Raw genomic sequence first — 18,330 nt, 5'->3', positions numbered from 1 at the left:
GCAAGTATGACGCTTAATAAATTAAACTGTGTGGACCTTGAACTAATGTCTAAGGAGAAATCTGGACCCCGTGGCTGGACCAGTTGGGCACCACTGATTTATTTCATATGTAACAGATATTCTATATAACTATTATAACAGATTATCAGTGCGTTTTCTTGCCAGATTCACTCACAGCTCTAAAAAAAAAAAAAAAAAAAGACCTGACACTGAAACTATCGCTGTATATCACAAGCTGCACACCGACACTTTGGGGCGCTTCTGACAAGGCCACATAACGAACAGGTAAGGGAGTATGAGAGGGGTAGAGGCAGGCTGATTAATAGCTAATTTAAGTAGTTAACTGATTCCACATGGCATTGCATAAAAAAATAAAAATATGGGTTGCCAAATATATTTTAGAAGTCGTTAAAGGGGAACTAATGTTTTTTTCAAACTGGGCCTTATTTTCTGATCTACTTTTGTCTAAATGAGTGACAGGATGTTCAGTATGTGACATTTCTCCAGTATGAAGCTAGAGCTGACCTGCCTGCAGCCCGTGAGTGCACGCTATATTAAATAATAGGGCACTGGGACAGCGTCAAACAACGTCAAAATACGTCCACTAAAAGTGCATTTTTTTCACACAGATAGGCTCGGATTGTTAGTATAATTATCCGACAACATAACAGAAAGGAGAAATGTCTGTGTTTACCTTTAGCTGGACATGTTCCTCTGCCTGTTACTGCTCCTTCTCTCTCCTCGTCCGCTCTTCATCTCTGCATCTGTGTATGTCCGTGTTTGTTGTTGCAAGTCAAAACACTCACTCAGAAAGTGAAAATCTGGCTCTGAAATCTCAAGTCTCATGAGATTCTTCTTCTTCTTCTTTGGTGTTTTACTATACAGTCTATGGTGTTTTACGGCAGTTGGTCTCACAATACTTGAGTTGTTGCAGGAAGTTACCGCTGGAGCAAGCTTACAAATGCGATTGTTTGGAGTAGTCATGGCTGAATTTTTACCTGATTTTGACCAACTGGATCTGGATGAGCCATTTGAATTTGATGACTGTTCGTATTTATTTGAACACAGAGTACACGGATGTACACGGACTCAGAGCTCATTGAAGAGGGACGAGGAGAGAGAGGGAGCAGGCAGAGGAAGTGTTTTGACTTGCCACAACAAATATGTCCGATTCTAGCTAAAGGTAAACACAGACGTTCACTTCTCCTTTCCGTTACGTTGTCAGATAATTATACTAACAACCCGAGCCTATCTGTGTGAAAAAAATGCACTTTTAGTGGATGTATTTTGACGTTGTTTGAAGCTGCCTGAGTGCCCTATTATTTAATATAGCGTGCGCTCACAGGCTGCAGGCAGGTCAGCCCTAGCTTCGTACTGGAGAAATTTCACAAATTGAACATCCTATCACTCATTTAGACAAAAGGAGATCGGAAAATAGGGCCCAGGTTGAAAAAAACGTTAGTTCCCCTTTAATATACCTGGGCTGCCTGCCCAAGTGAATTCTATGTGTGGGACACTGTTACTACCATAAGTAAAATGGTCACAGCCATACAAGCATGGTAACAAAAAGAAGTTGCACACACAGTCGTGTAAAAGCTAAGACAACAATAAAAACAACATGTTAACAATGATATTACTTCAGGGAGATTCGTAATTACAGAATAATGATTCCAGGTTAGGGTCAAGGTTCCTGCCCATGTTTTTTGAAATGTTATTGCACTCAAGGGAAATTTAGATGCTATGTTTATGACCGTAACTTGTCCCTTACCTGAATGGTGCCCTGAGAGAGAAAGTGTTTGTTTTCATGTGGCTTTGTGCAAATAATGCACATCAATAACATCTGGTAAACTAATTGCTTTGCTGTGCATTTTGTTTTAACTGAGGGTACATGTGTGTTGTTGTTTTTGTCCTGACTCAGTCTGGAGCCCATTTAGACTCAGTCTTGACTTGACCCTGTTTTTTGAATTGATCTTTGACCTTTGGTGGTCGTACCTCAGCTCTTATTTAGAGTATTCAGAGTATTTATCCCCCAAACAGCAACAGTTTTGCTCTCTATGCAGCTGCTAAATCATTGTATAATTTGTCTTAATTCTAAAATGTTTGTGAGCTTTGTTTTTGGAAAATGGCGACATGAAATGAATTATCAAATGTCAAGTACAACCATCGCCTCTCCATAATTGTGTGTGTCCTTACCACCACAGTGCCCTGGGGCTGAGCGGTGAGTGGCTGCCCCACAGCCACCACCTGCTGATGAGATTCACTGGAGGGGCTGATAATCTGTACACTCTGGCCTTGGATTGAGTAGGCTGTGGAGAATACACACAGGCGCGCACATGTGCAAACACACACCCACACACACATAGGAGTCAGGTTTTTCTATGAGAGGCAGTAATACACACAAACAGGTTTTGTAACAAGCTTACGACATGCAAGAAAAGCTTTCTTAATTAACTCCAAGGCAAACATCCATCGCGAGTTGAGACCCAATTTGCCGGCTTTATCTCTACAAGCTAATATGCAAATAACGAATGTCTTAGTGGCTGGTTTGAGAGCAGCTGTGTGTGTGTGTGTGTGTGTGTGTGTGTGTACGTCTACAATCCCCAGACACGTTCTCCTCTGTGTTCCTAATTAGAAGCCACAGTGAAAAGTTATGGATTAAAGCAATAAGAGCAGGACGATAGGGACAGGCAGAGTGCCAACATTTTACATGTTAAGCTCAGTTTAGCAGCATGCACATCTAACCATATGGGAGACGAGAAGTGCTCATTAGTGTAACATAAACACACATGACCAGAGGCCATCCTCGGGGTTGGAAAGGGGGACTTTGAGCTGTGTGTGGTACATTTATGTATTTGATTTTTTGATCCCAACATTAAAGCAGGAATACAAACATGCATACCAAACTCAACCCCAAACGGTTTGAGGTATTATCTAGGTATTTCAGGTATTTGTGTGTGTGTGTGTGTGTGTGTGTGTGTGTACAGGCAATTAAGTATTAAGGCTACATCTTATACAAATAAAAAGAGGTAACAAGCCACCTGACTTATTGCTAATACTGTGTCTTATGCCGTTTTAAGTGGCATTCTCAGCTGAGGAGCCGTACCTTTGCTGGAGAGGTTTGCGGCGTTGCTGCTCAGAACAGTCAGAGCATAATGTGGCGGCAGAGAGGCTTTGCAGATGGCTGTGATGAAGGCGTCACGGGGCGTCACCAGGCCCAGACGACCACACAGCGAGGCCATGGTCAGCTCTGCCTTTAGGATGTTCTCTGTGGCTGTCTCGTCGGTGCTGAAGTGACGGGACAAGACGGAGAAAAACTAGAATTACAGCCTTGTGGTTGTATGCCTCTGAAAACCAGTTGCAGTTACAGTTTACATCCAAGTCTGTGAAAACTTTGATGCTTCACAAACATCGTCCTCCCCTGGCAGGGCAAAAGATCTACGCAATCAGTACGGTTTCAAGATGGGCACCGAAGATTAGGTCACCATTTCAGTACCTGACAAAATGTCTCCTCCTCTGTTCCTAAGATATGATATTAAATAATGGCCAGAAAGTGTTTTTGCAGAACATTATAATGTCATGGCGGCATGGTGCTACAGTGGTTAGCACTGTCACCTCACAGCAAGAAGGTCCCACCCTGGGTTCGAACCAGGGGTGGGGAGTCCTTATGTGCAGAGTTTGCATGTTCTCCCTGTGTCAGCGTGGGTTTTCTCCAGGTGCTCCAGCTTCCTCCCACAGTCCAAAGACATGCAGGTTAATTGGTGACTCTAAATTGTCCGTAGGTGTGAATGTGAGTGTGAATGGTTGCCTGTCTCTATGTGTCAGCCCTGTGATAGTCTGGTGACCTGTCGAGGGTGAACCCTGCCTCTCGGCCAGTGTCAGCTGGGATAGGCTCCCGCCCCCCGCGACCCCTAACTGGATAAGCAGTTACGGAAAATGAATAAATGAATTATGTCACAGTGAAGTTAAACGTTGGGACAGAAAATGTCAGCCCTTCATCATTACATCCTATTAGACATTTGTGTGAAGTTTTGTCATTATTAGCTCAAGAATTCTTGAGTTATGGCCAAAACATCTTTTGTAAGGTCACAATGACCTCGAACTTTGACCTTTGACCACCAAATTGTAATTATTTCATTAGTGAGTCCACATGGACGTTTGTGCCAAAGTTGAGAAAACTCCCTCAAGGCCCTATTGAAATATCTCCTTCACAAGAATGGGACACACAAGGTCACAGTGACCTTGAACTCTGACCTATGGCCACCAAATTCTAACCAGGTCATTGCTGATACCACGTGGGTGTTAGTGCCAAATTTGAAGAAATAACCTCAGCCATTTTTTAATTTCATGTTCATGAAAATAGGACAGATGGAAGGACGGACAACCCGAAAACATAACATCGCCGGCACGGAGGCATAAAGCACAGGAAAAGTTAAGAGTGTAGTCTGTCTGTGTTTCTATTAATCAAAGCTGTTTCCAATTATTTAGTTTGGTATTAGAGGAAGATTATTATCACTCTGGAGAAAATAAACAGAAGGTGTTTGATGTATTAAGACGTAAGCTAAATCTTTATCCGAGTGTTTTTTCTCTAATGACAGCTGGTCGTGTTGTGCGAACACTGAACACCAAAATGTTTTATATGCTTGGCCTGAACAGTACTTCACGTTTAAGTTGCTTGTAAAAAAAGACTGATGAATCAATATCTGAATAAAACATGTATAAAAAAAGTCTATAAAACCATTTCCTCTGAATTGCATTGCTAAAAATCAGTTAAGGTCAAAGTTTACCTCATGCCAGTGTGTCAACGTGTTAAAACACTACAACAGGAAATCAATTGGACGACATTACAACTGTTTGTTTTTAACATGTGCACACACACACACACTAATGAACCAGTACACAGTATAATTTGGGGATTTCCTATGGGACAATTCATTCTCTCCTGCTTGATTCCAAAATGAGTAAATCCAACTTGACTGCTGACTGTAAAAGCGCAGATAGTCACAAAGGTCCAGTAGGTATTCCTTTTACCTGGCGTCTAGCAGCAGAGACAGAGCAGCCAGTAGACCACACCAGCAGGCACTGACCATCTCGTCCCACACCAGGTGGGCACCTGAGACAACACAAAGCATTCGTGAGTTTATTCAGGAGTTATTTCACTTCAGTATCACTTAGGAAAACAAACAAAACATGCCTCCATTTTTTTACAAGCACAACACTGGCCACCAGGGGTCATAGACGCACTAGTCACAGAATCGCAACGGCCACGATGCAGTAAAACACACAGACTGTAAATGTGTGTACAGCTCGCACAGATGCTCTGGTGCCTTTTCAGTTTTCTGCATCTCGTCAAGCTTTCTTATCTCTTTCTATCTAATCTGACTGGTTTATATCCAGTATTTTCTGCATTATCAGACCTTGCTTGTCTTCTTCCATACACCCCCCCACCCTGTGTATTCTCACCAGGTTGTGGCTGCCACTCCTGATCAGGATAAGTCTCCCTGAACTCAGCAGCTGCCTCCTCCTCCACGGCCAGCTCTCTTTCGATCATAGAGGTGATGCCCCGCACCAGGTCCAGAAGGGCACTGAAGGCCACAGACATGGCGTAGCCCTCCGGGATGGACGGGGGCTCCACCTTGTCCAGCATCTCCAGACTGGAGGATAAAAATAGAGAAGAGAGGAAATGAGACGGAGGTTAAAGTGTGCGCATGTGTATGTGTGTCCTGGTGTGAAATGAAGTGTGTCTATACTTAAATAAAGGTCCATCCATGACTTTAAATGTTTGCATGTTCGTGAGTGTATACTGTAGGGGTTTATACTGTAACCTGTGCATCACCAGCTGTTTTCAGAGTCCCATCTAAACACTGCCTCCCTCTACAGACATTACTGCATTACATCAGTTGTCCCAAGTATCCAGACTTCCTTCTTAATAACAAGCATGTTGGGTTTAAGATACTTAAAGCATCAAAGGTGTGTGCCTAGCTCTCCTTCATACTAAGCAAAGTCAGCTCCATCCAGCCTCCAAAACCACCAGCAAGAATCCTAATTACAGCAAATAGATTTCATTACCATCACAAAGGGGCAATTTAGACAACACTTCTCTTTGTGACAGCGCGGCCTCTGGCTAATGTAAGTCTTTGTATTTCAAATCTCTCTTCTCTGTGAAACACCAAAGACGAATGACAATAGCATTTTAAGTCCTCCAGTGAGGTTAAGCCTTTGATCTCTGCCCTATTATGATCCCCCGTTGTTAAATGCAATATCATTTATCACTGCTTGTAGGATACAGCCACGGCTTTATGCCACTTAGCAGCAAGGAGATGGTGATGCCAACTACTGTCTACCTCTTCTGTGTCTGTGTGTGTTACAGGAATTCAATTCACATAAGAACATATATAAAGGGAGTCAGAGAGGTGAAGTATTTAAGTCTGTGTAGTGACAGTACTTACTAGGTGGCCTTGGCGCTGCCCTGGACACTAACAGTCATAAGAGGGATCCAGGTACCACGGTATTCAAATGCAGCCTGGGTAGTCAGGCTGCCGCTGACCCCTCCTGTCCCTGGGCCGCCCTGCGCTGTGCCCTGGGCTCCTGAACCTGAGCCACCTGGACAGAAAGTCAAAGTGTTAGGAGTGCTGAGCAGATAAACAAAGAAGACAGACAGGATGGGATAAAGCAAAATACAGATAAAAAGTAAAATAAAAGAAGACACATTTTTGCTCCATCACATTCCTATAAGAACTAAACTACTAATAAAATGTATTGACTTTTCCATGACTCCATAAATCACAAGCAAGTAATACACTGATTACTGTACCACAGCCTTATAGAGCTCAAATAAGAACTTGGTTACTCTTAAAATTATGGAACTGACCAGCAGGTGCATTTACGGCAGCAGCGTTGCCCACACTGGGGACGATGAAGAGTGACTGGATGAAGGATCCCAGAGCGTTGACAATGTCTCTGAATACCTTCGTGGAGTGTTGCTTCATGTCGTATGACTGGCAGAACGAACTGGAAAAAAAAGGCAAGAACACTGAACTTAAGATGCTGACATGGTAAAGAATTATACTGCAAAACAGCACAATTTTAAGAGACAGACTCAGCATTGTGTTGTCAGACTTTGCTCAACTTTCATCAGACTGAGCTGTGCTGTCAGGTTTAGCTAACATCCATCAGGTCCAGCTGCACTTTGTCAGCCTCAGCTGTACATGGTAGCTGTTAGCATTCTAACATGCTAATTTTAAGGGTGCTTTCACACCTAATCTGTTTGGTTTGGTTACAATAAACTCAGGTCTGTTTGCACGGTTAGTACGAATCAATTGGGCTGGTGTGAAAGCTGTCAATCGAATCCTAGTATAGACCAAACAACCGAACTGAGGACCACTCAAAAAGGTGGGTCTCGGTCTGTTTCCAAACAGACACTCATTTGTGGTGAGAAGGAAAACGAACTACCCACAGGATTTTATGATGGCAGACATGTGATTTTAGCATAATTTCAAAAGCCAAACCAAAAATAAATCCATCTGCTGATCATGAAATCTGCCTGCGATCTCATCATTAATCCTGATAAAGACCATAAATATCCCATAACCTGTTTACCCTAATGCATACATGTAACCATGGTAACACATATGCACGTCAGTGAGAGTATTTTCCCTGATTAAAAAACACTTAAAACTGCCATCACTGCATCAGACTCTGTGTCCTTTGTCTGCACATTAAGTCCAGTGATCCAACAGTATTAAGCTCTGAACCATTACTGTACAAGACGCTTTCTTTTCATCCCGTCCCTCTGTTAGTCATTATTCATAACTGCCTACAGTCAGTTATTCCTCCTTGGGCTCTTTGTGAAACCAAAGAACATAAATATAAACACTTTAGAAGCATTTAAGTGCTGCTGCATGAACGTCTGTCAATCACCGTAATTTGATTTCCCCACGTGGGATCTGATGATGTAGGATGACAAACTGTCGGTAGAACTTCGTGTTCACTGCTCTTGTTTCTTTTGCAAAATGTCAGTGTGAACAGGAGGCGAACCAAAAGTGAAATGCAAAAAATGTATAATTTTTTCTCTCTGGTGCGACCAAATGGATCGAACTGCAGGTGTGAAAGCACCCTAAACGTTAATCTGCAGAAACCATCCTTTAATTTATGACACCATGAATGTCTTCACCAAATGTACAAAGTGTCAAAATATTTTAGTCTGGACAAAAGAGATCAACAGCTGGATTGAGTCACTGACCAACACTGTCATTCCTAGAATCATGCTGATGAGTGAGAAGGCTAACACAATGATATCTTATGTTATTTGTATGTTAGTGGAGAGTGTGTGCTACAGTGGTATGCCTTGTACATATCTTTTCCTGCTTAGTTCAACCTCTGTTGTATCGAGAGGCAGATAAATCAGCATTTATAGAAACATTTCGCCATCATGACCCAGTACATCACACAGTTTGGCTGCAAACTGAAGAGTCATTAAGGAATGATTACCCACAATCCAGAGGTGTGAGGCACAAAACAACTCTTTTTTTAAGAGTTAACATTTAAAAACGTCATTAACTAAAACGTGCAATTTGTAGAGCTTAATATTGCTCACCGTAATAAATGTGGTTGCACACATAGCCTATGGACTGATTCCACAGCCACTGCTCTCAGCCACTGTGGCTTCTCCCCATCCAGGAACTTCACCAGCAGAGACAGGAAGATCTCACACTCGGTCACCTGTAACACAAACACACACCAGTCAGACTGGGACAGACTTTTGACCAGCTTTGTCCACTGCCTGGAAGCCAGCTTCTGGCAAAATCTCTGAATCCCTTTGGGCTTTGATGAAGCTATTCCCTGGCTGACCACGCTTCTTGACAGCCGGGCAACGGACTAATTTCCATTTCAAGGATTGACAGAATGTCACTAAATAAAAACAGCTGCAATGGTTAATTACTTAGATGCGGCTAAGCTCATTAAAGCGCCTGAAGCAAAACTAAGACAAAACTACTACCACGCTAATCCAATGCTAATCAGACCAGATCAATTAAGAGTATCAGCTCTGCGCTGGAGAAAATCCCTTCCTCGTAAAGCATCCATCAGGCAACAGTTCTGACCAGTCGACCATCACTGCAGACTGGTCCCTTACCAGTAAGCTGTAGAAGTGCTTGATGAGGACTGAGACCACGCGCAGCAGCCTCATGCAGATGGGGAAGTAAGGCTTCTCCACAGGTGCCGGTGAGGCGGCGCTGCTGCTGCCCTGCCGGAACTTAATGTTGGGGGAGAAGAGCTTGATGACGAGGGGACACACGCGCTCCTTCAGCAGGAAGCTGAACTCTTGGTGCTGGGTGGGAAACACAGAGAGAGAACGAGTGACATGGGGATCAGATCAAGCTTAATAACACCAAGACACACTAGTGTTAAAGAGGATTAATTTTACTACACTGAGCTGCATCTTCTCTGATGTTCAGATAAGTTAATATATACTAGAGGTGGACATGTAAGGCTGCGTGTACCTGTAGAAATACCCCAGGAAAATCATTCAGAACAGACTCCAGCAGCTCCAGGCCAAACGTCCGAGTCATCTCTGTCATCCCCACCAGCCAGTAGGGGGCATCAGCATTCACAAGCTGACACAAGTCCTGCAGAGCGGCACACAACAGCATCTTAAACAATGAAGTGTTATGTCCTACACACATCACAGTGGTTGAAACAGTGCAGTCACTGAGCTCTGCTGCAAGAATAAGCATGATTAAACAAAAGCGCAGCGTGGGTGAGGAGTGACAAGGGACCTTTGATTTCTTCTTGCGAATTTCACTTCATTGCAGAGATGAAAGCAACTTGTTCTGTACTTTAAAACTCAAGGTTATGAGGTTGGTATATTAATAAGCTGTAGCTGTAGGGACCATTTAGATCTCTTGTCTTTACTCCACAAATGGCAAGATCATTATTTCAAAACCAAGATGGTCCAAAGGTTTAACCCAAGGAGAGGGCACAACACTGTGTAGAAGGCTGCTGCCCCCCGGTGGACATACCTGGAACAGCATGTATGCATCTTTAGCACTGGGCCTCAGCGTACTAACAGACCGTCTGTTGGTGTTTCCCTGGACAGGAGGAGGCTGCTCTACAATGCCTGAGGAGGAATACAGTTAATATTTTAAGCATTTAATCAACTCATTGGCAATACAACAGTAAAACACTGAGGGTAAGTGTGAGCTCAGAGTCAGGATGTTACCAGAATTCAAATTTAATACTCAGCTTGACTTCCCATGAATCATATATATAACATATACTACTCTGTACTCTCTACTTAGACACCTCTCCATCAGCACACTCATGAAATGATGCTTAAAAATGCTACAAGTCTTCCGTGAGATCAGATATCACATCCCTTTGTTTAAACTTTGTATCACTCAGTGGTCCATATATGGTGGGTACGGGTCCAAAAGTGGGTCACAGGCTCATTCTGAATGGACCGCAAGTGACTCACAAATGTGTACAAACTTTTCTTTTAGGTACAGTGAATTTCCTTCACAGAGCTTTTATTTTGAAGTGTAGTTTCCCGCTGTAGAGTGATTGACTTATGGACAGCTATTTGACAGAGACAGCAAACTAGCTTGACAGCATCGCCAAATTCTAGTATGACACTAAATGTATTTAACTGTGTGAACCTGACACTAGTGACTAAGGTGAAATCTGGACCCTGTGGCTGGACCAGTTGGGTACTACTGCTTTAAATGTTTCTACTTCAATCACCTTTGAAACGCTCGTCCTCGGCCACCATCCTCTCAAAGACCACAGTGACGACCTGTCTGACGGTGGCGGCTGCTGTGTTGTTGGTGATGTTGTCCTTGGTGAAGTGAAGACGGAAACACAGCACGATGGCCTGGGCAAGGACAAAACATAAATGTATTATGCAGCATTTGCATACTATATATAATGTATAAACTGAACCTAAATGAATTACTACAGTCTTCCATCTTCAGAATGAGTATGATAAAATCATGTTCTGTGTTCTCAGCTATGACAAGGACTGATCTGGTAACTTCATACAGCTGATAAGAGTCTTAAAGGTCCAGTATGTAGGATTTAGGTGGATGTATTGGCAGAGATGAAATAAAATATTCATAATTATGTTTTTTGAAGTATATTATCCACTTTAACTAAGAATTAGTTTATTGAATAACTGTATTTCTTCATCTCTACATAGGGACAAAGACAGTGGATAAACCAAGATGGTCCACTGCGAGTCAGTTTCCTGTATCAGTGTCACGTGGGGTTCGCGACCACCACGTCCCTTTAGGAGAGTAACAGCAGGTCCTGAGTCCATTGACTTCAGTGGGACAAATGAATGCGATTACAGATTATGGCCGATTCTTTCACCCCATAGTCACGGAAGCAAATATTGGACCCATTTATCACAAGCCACATATCTTCAGAACATTCCGACACCAAAATGGCAAATTTCAGACGGACAAATCAGGAGAAAATTTGTGTCTCTGTCTCAACAACACACTCTTGCGAGATCTGGCAACAGATATCTCCTCTCTGGTGCTGAAATCAGTGCAGTTTCACCAAAGATACTGGATTAAAAAAATATTTTTTTCCAGCGGATATCTTAGTTACAACATGATTGAGCTAGCAAAGCAGTTTTGTGTTGCTATGTGTGGTATTTATTCAGTTTTGGGAAATCACGATGTCTAGAAAGCATCAGTGGCTGCAGCTGACAGGGACAGCTAACAGCAGCAGCAAAGCTAACATCAGGACGTCATCTGTTAAAAGCCTCCCGTTGTCAGATATGACATGAAACTACTCCAGTTAGCTCAATCATGTTGTAACTAAGACATCTGCTGGAAAAAATATTTTTTTCACAGGCCGCTTATTTATCTATTTAGCTTGCGGCCAGTAAGGGTACACACATGTTGACAGAAGCGAGGTTGGGGATACTCGTCTCTGATTGGCGGTTCTCCATCGTCTTTGATTGGGGTACAGGGGACAACGCCCACTTAGGAGACCGGAAATGTATACCATTTCATACAATGGGAGTATATTGTAGGTGGGCCATCTTGTAGTAATCCAGTATCTTTGATAGGGAGCAGGTCCTCTTCCATAGTGTCTGCCATGTTTCTACAGTAGCCCAGAACAGACAAACCAAACGCTGGCTCTAGAGAGGGCCTTTTGCATTTTTACATTACCTGAAGGCCATCATAGATACGCTTGGAAAGAAGAACTTCACTGCTAGATGCCACTAAATCCTACATACTGCACCTTTAAGAGTTTACAATACATTGGAGTCCTGTGACTTTTTAAAATGGTGTGCAACAGAGTGAGTCCATATAAACTGGCAGTGTTATGATGCTGCACAAACTGGTGCAAGGATTCCACAAATAAATGTATTTATGTGCATAATAAAACATTATAGCTACAGCTTTAATAATAGATGGAAGGTGACTCACTGAGAAACAACACTGGGTTATATGGATACCTGTAGGGTCCACATACACATACAAGGGAGTAGAACATGCATACAGTTACAGGAGTGTGTTGCTTGTGTACCTTGGAAAGTACTTCATCGTGTACGACGGTGTTGGTGGTTAGCAGCACCAGGACAGTCTGTAGAAGTTTCAGCTCCTCCAAACCGTTCTCCATCAGCTGCCACAACATGTTGATGATGTTCCCCGCAGCTGCCTGTCATGCACACAAACACCATAACTTATTCACACTGATCTTGATCAAATCTTAGCGCATTACTGATCATCCACCAGTTTACACAAGCACTCAAGACTCAGGAGGCAGTATCGGAGCTGTGACAGAAAAATGTCAAGTGAGAGCTCAGCCTGAGGTGACACAACCCTTAAAATCAAAGACACACACATAACCACACACTTGTGGGACCAGCTGGCGCTGCCTGCTTAGAGGTCACAGCATCATAGGGTTCAATAACACCAAAGCTAGCTGCCGGTTAACATCATGTCACTTGATGCTCACAGAAAGTGACACTGCATGTCCTTTCTTGGGTCAAGCTGTCCAGAATACGACTAGTCTTCACGCTAGGGTCACAGGAGGATTCATAATTAAAGAAAATCAGCAATTCTTTGAATTTTAGAGGCTGGAACCAGCAAATATTTGGTATTATAGCTTGATTACTGACTTAACTGACCTGTTGTCTTGTTATCTTTTGTCTAATACACTAAAGCCCCAGTTACATTCAAGATATTGTAAAATTTAACAGAGAGTTTATGCTACGTTGCAACTCCCAAACATTTCTACAAGGGCTTAGATGTAATTAGTCCTGATTTGCCTCAGTGTTGACTCTGCTGAGTGTCATAGAATCATCCAACAACAACAACCTTGTTTGCTGACACATTTTACAATGTAAATGTGGTTTAGGAGCATACAATTATCCCCAGCAGTGTTTTCATTGCAGAGGTTGATGCCCAGATTTGGAAACGTTGACAGTATTGTTCCTGTGGTGTTTGACACCAACAGATGCCTGCAAAGGCGTCCCATCAATAAAAGGCAATTCAGTGTCTGCTCTTTCCTATTACAACATTTTCTTTCAAGACAGATCCCTCTCTTTCCCCAAGGGAGCGAAATTACATTGACTACCACCACATTCTCTCGACATGACAGAGTATCTGACTAGGTTGCCTCCAGTGACACCTTCAGAATCAATACTGAGATAGTAGACTTTTGTCTTGTGACGCCCTCAGGTAAACCCTGCAGTTCAGGGCTGCTGATGAGGTGGAGTGCTGCTGGCAGAGAGAAAGAGAGGAGTTACAGTGTTCAATGGATCAGAAAATGTGTGTGTTGTAGAATATGTGAAGTGTCTCTCTTAGATGTTCTGGATGTTTGTTGAGTGTGATAACAGCCGCTCAAAGACGAACTCTGGCGGAGGAAGGTACAAAAGAAAAGAAACAAAGATGGAATGTGGTCTTAAAGGCCGAGAGTAACTCCCGAAGCTTCAGACTAGCTGAGAAAATCTGCCTCACACATTCATGTTGAGATGCCCTTGAACAAGACACTCAACCACCACCCACTACCCACAATCTGAAAGGTGTGAAGATATGTAGCAGTATGAAATGAGGTGATTAGCGTTGAAACGATTTGTTGACAGTTGATGTAAAATAAATAAACAATTTCAATAACCATAGTCATTTATAAAGCAAAAATGACAAACAACAGCTGGTTTCACCTTCTCAAATGTGAGGATTGTCTGGTTTTTCCTTTTTTTATACAATTGTAAATTGATAAAAGGTTTTGGACTGTTGTTCAAACAAAGTAAGGAATGCTGGAGCCTATCCCAGCTGACATTGGGTGATAAGGTGGGGTACACCCTGGACAGGATGCCAGACTATCACAAGGCTGACACTTGTCCCCCTTTTCAACAGTCACGGGCTGGCTCGGCTTGGCTTGGCTTGGCTTGGCCTGGTTTGAGCCGTCAACCCAGCACAGTAGGGCAGCAAAGCAAACATGAAACAGTAAAATAAAGCAGATATCTAAAGTAAAAACAGGACGCAGGAGAGTCTCCCAACACACACGCTCCCCACTACCCACTTGAGGGAGGGCGGGTGGCCCGGCTTTCGGACCTACTCCTGAGAAGGTCAATCTCTGGTGCGGCTTGGCATGGCATGTCTAAACTGACAATGGGAACAAAAATTGGCATGGCGTAGCTTTACTCGGTGCGGCCAAGAGTGACAAATGGAAAAAGGGTTATGGAGACAGACAACTACTCACACTTACATTCACACCTACGGCAAATAGACAGTCACCAATTAACCATTCTCGGAACCCATCGGCTGTATTCGGCGTCTGACATCCGGCAGACGGCGAATACAGCCTCTGGGGGCAGACCCACGATTTTTTGGCATTCCTGTTTGATTTGGGCGGAGGAGGTGAATTTGCGTTTCTGACTTCCGTTTATATATAAGTAAATATGCTGAACCATTGCAATGGATTCAGAGTTTGCAGTGACACCAGTTATGTTCCGCCTCGTTTGTTCACCACACGGACCGTTTAACCTGGCAACAACTGCAGCCGGCTCAAACGTGATTGGCCAATATCATGCGGACTACAAACAGCCTACAACCAGAAACCAGGGCTCTTCCGCTCTTCTTCAGGAGGCAAGATCTCCGGGGTTTGCCTACAGACTCTACATTCACTGAATGTAGAGTCTGTATATAGAGACTACCAATTAACCTGCATGTCTTTGGTCTGTGGGAGGAAGCCGGAGTACCCAGAGAAAACCCACGGTGACATGGGGAGAACATGCAACAGAATGGGTCCCCCACCAAGGGTTCAAACCAGGAACCCTCTTGCTATGAGGTGACAGTGCTAACCACTCCACCACTGTGCCACCTGTAAAAATCATGTTTTGGCTAAAAATACCCGCTTTTGGTGGCTAAACCGCAGCTGGAAGATGCAGAGATGACTCTCCAAAAAAAACAACCGACAATGGTCGATAACTTGGAAGGTGTCTCGCTGAGGTGCCATGTCATCAACCGTCCCTCTACCTCCAGATGATACACGTCACTTTAAAAAACTTGATGTTACATGTGAAACGTACAAATGTAACATATCCATTGTTTACAGAAACGTACAAGGCCAGCATTTTCTTCTGGCGAACGGTCTGAATTTATCAACAACAGATGAACTAATAATGAGAATTAGTTGTAACTCAAATGTGCATCACTTTGATTTAAGGGAGATCAAACTTGTTTAAAGAGCTGATCAAAATAACACCAAATACCCAGTCATGCAGAACACCTATACTCTCCTACCAAAAGCAGAAGACTTAAAACCTGTGTTTGCCTAATTAAATAAATGCCTGATATCAAAATGTAAAAAAAGCATGGGGTGGCTCCATAAGCTTTTAATAACAGTCTTTAACGGTGTATTACCAAAGCAGTTGTGCAGCAGCTACAGGGTGCCAACTCTGAAACAGCTCTGACTCCAGCTGGGTTATTTAAAAGGTCCATTTTTGCTCATACATTTGTGTTTAAGAAATTATTTTCAGTCCCCCATTTCCAGAGATGGATACCTTAATCCACCGAATCATTCAGCGCTGTTTAACTGCTGCTGCGCACATAGATCAGATGAAACTACTGGAGCACCATAGTATTACCCTCTCTAGAGTGATGGTTTCCTTAAATACAGGGGCTGTGCAAAGAATAAAAGACAGACATCAACTGCGGGACAGAATGAGTAGTGAAAGAAGAATGGTGGGGGTTGGCGCCTGGAATTTCTCAATTATGGGATCAATAAAGGTGTATCTTATCTTATCTTATCTTATCTTTCACACGTAGCCACCGGTGACAGGAATTAATTAAGATTCTAATATTTACATTGTCTGATTGGGTATTGATGAGTGGCATTGATTCCTGCATTGATCTAAATAAATTACCTTTAGGATATTAGGAAGGATGTGCCTAAGGTGATAGGTGAACTTTAATTTGCAAGCAGAAACATACTCCGAATGTGCAAAACAGCAAACAATAAATTCTTGAGGATCACTGAGGTCTTTATCAATATGCATAATTTCAGTCTGTGGAGAGCTGTCAAGTGAGAATCACCAGTAGTCCTGTATTAATTGTGGCAATTCTTAATATCTAAACAAAGCTAATGATTGATACAAGGCTAAAATAGCTGGGAAAAACATGACCTCCTGCACACAGCATACCTGAAACTATACAGACATGTGAATTGATTTGGCACTCTTAGGGATAATCATGACCTTGTGTCATTCTATGAAGTAGAGTGACACAAGGTGATGAATCCACATGAGAGCAGTGGGCTCTTATTGATTTGACTTTCTAAGACCACCTTACAAAAAAAGGAATATTGAGGAAACAGCCTCAAGGCTAAAAAATGCAGCCAATGCCAAGTGCCAAAAAATGCAGTTCCTCTAAATGGTCACTTGAGGACACTGAGTCATAATTAGGCATCATTAGGGCCTAGGTGGCTCTGAGTTACAGGCTGTCTGCATCACCACAGTCTATGAGTCACATCCACCCATCACTCCTCCACAGCTCCACCCTCTCATTACATATAGTCACTTTTGGCTCCAAAAATCCGAGATGGCAACATCCAAACTGCCAAACCCAAGGCTTCAAAATGGGAGTTCACTAACCAATGGGTGACGTCACAGGTGTTGCGTCCATTATTTTTATACAGTCTATGGGAAAATGTGGTGCAACTAAATATCAGCTATGTTCATCCTCTGATTCAAAACTGACAGAGATGTCAGGATCCTACATCGTTCATCCAGGACAAAAACTACATCACACAAGATAACGGTATTCTGACTACAGTAACATTGACATATTTTTATTCTTTATTTCTCTAATATTCTAATGGCCTAATATTCATTTAGTATACATTAATCTTAACAGGCCAAAAATGTGTTTTATGTTTCCAATAACACTGCTGCATTTGAAGTCTTTTCTCATATTGCTCTTTGATTACTTTTATAATATTATCTTTATTTTTTGTGTGCACATATCTCCAGTCCTAACCTTAGTGTATTGTATATACAGTACAGGCCAAAAGTTTGGACACACCTTCTCATTCAATGCGTTTTCTTTATTTTCATGACTATTTACATTGTAGATTCTCACTGAAGGCATCAAAACTATGAATGAACACATGTGGAGTTATGTACTTAACAAAAAAAGGTGAAATAACTGAAAACATGTTTTATATTCTAGTTTCTTCAAAATAGCCACCCTTTGCTCTGATTACTGCTTTGCACACTCTTGGCATTCTCTCGATGAGCTTCAAGGGGTAGTCACCTGAAATGGTTTTCCAACAGTCTTGAAGGAGTTCCCAGAGGTGTTTAGCACTTGTTGGCCCCTTTGCCTTCACTCTGCGGTCCAGCTCACCCCAAACTATCTCGATTGGGTTCAGGTCCGGTGACTGTGGAGGCCAGGTCATCTGCCGCAGCACTCCATCACTCTCCTTCTTGGTCAAATAGCCCTTACACAGCCTGGAGGTGTGTTTGGGGTCATTGTCCTGTTGAAAAATAAATGATCGTCCAACTAAACGCAAACCGGATGGGATGGCATGTCGCTGCAGGATGCTGTGGTAGCCATGCTGGTTCAGTGTGCCTTCAATTTTGAATAAATCCCCAACAGTGTCACCAGCAAAACACCCCCACACCATCACACCTCCTCCTCCATGCTTCACAGTGGGAACCAGGCATGTGGAATCCATCCGTTCACCTTTTCTGCGTCTCACAAAGACACGGCGGTTGGAACCAAAGATCTCAAATTTGGACTCATCAGACCAAAGCACAGATTTCCACTGGTCTAATGTCCATTCCTTGTGTTTCTTGGCCCAAACAAATCTCTT

At 42.8% G+C, this 18,330-nt stretch overlaps 1 protein-coding gene across 2 annotated transcripts in view; it reads right to left on the bottom strand.

Moving 5' to 3' along the window:
- mon2 (MON2 homolog, regulator of endosome-to-Golgi trafficking) overlaps positions 1 to 18,330 on the bottom strand; it is a 62,802-nt gene that overhangs the window by 27,503 nt on the left and 16,969 nt on the right. For both annotated transcript variants that reach the window (XM_078167688.1, XM_078167689.1), the window contains exons 4-15: positions 12,538 to 12,669; positions 10,738 to 10,867; positions 10,017 to 10,114; positions 9,498 to 9,623; positions 9,131 to 9,325; positions 8,594 to 8,718; positions 6,869 to 7,008; positions 6,447 to 6,600; positions 5,461 to 5,651; positions 5,029 to 5,110; positions 3,104 to 3,285; positions 2,194 to 2,306 (exon numbers count right to left, since the gene is read on the bottom strand). In XM_078167688.1, coding sequence (XP_078023814.1) covers positions 2,194 to 2,306; positions 3,104 to 3,285; positions 5,029 to 5,110; positions 5,461 to 5,651; positions 6,447 to 6,600; positions 6,869 to 7,008; positions 8,594 to 8,718; positions 9,131 to 9,325; positions 9,498 to 9,623; positions 10,017 to 10,114; positions 10,738 to 10,867; positions 12,538 to 12,669 — 1,668 coding nt within the window. The remainder of the gene's footprint in view (positions 1 to 2,193; positions 2,307 to 3,103; positions 3,286 to 5,028; positions 5,111 to 5,460; positions 5,652 to 6,446; positions 6,601 to 6,868; positions 7,009 to 8,593; positions 8,719 to 9,130; positions 9,326 to 9,497; positions 9,624 to 10,016; positions 10,115 to 10,737; positions 10,868 to 12,537; positions 12,670 to 18,330) is intronic.

This window comes from Epinephelus lanceolatus, chromosome 5 (assembly GCF_041903045.1).
Source record: "Epinephelus lanceolatus isolate andai-2023 chromosome 5, ASM4190304v1, whole genome shotgun sequence".
NCBI classification, from domain to species: domain Eukaryota; kingdom Metazoa; phylum Chordata; class Actinopteri; order Perciformes; family Serranidae; genus Epinephelus; species Epinephelus lanceolatus.
The sequence above is the reverse complement of the archived record's forward strand: the minus strand, read 5'-3'. Positions and strand labels throughout refer to the sequence as shown.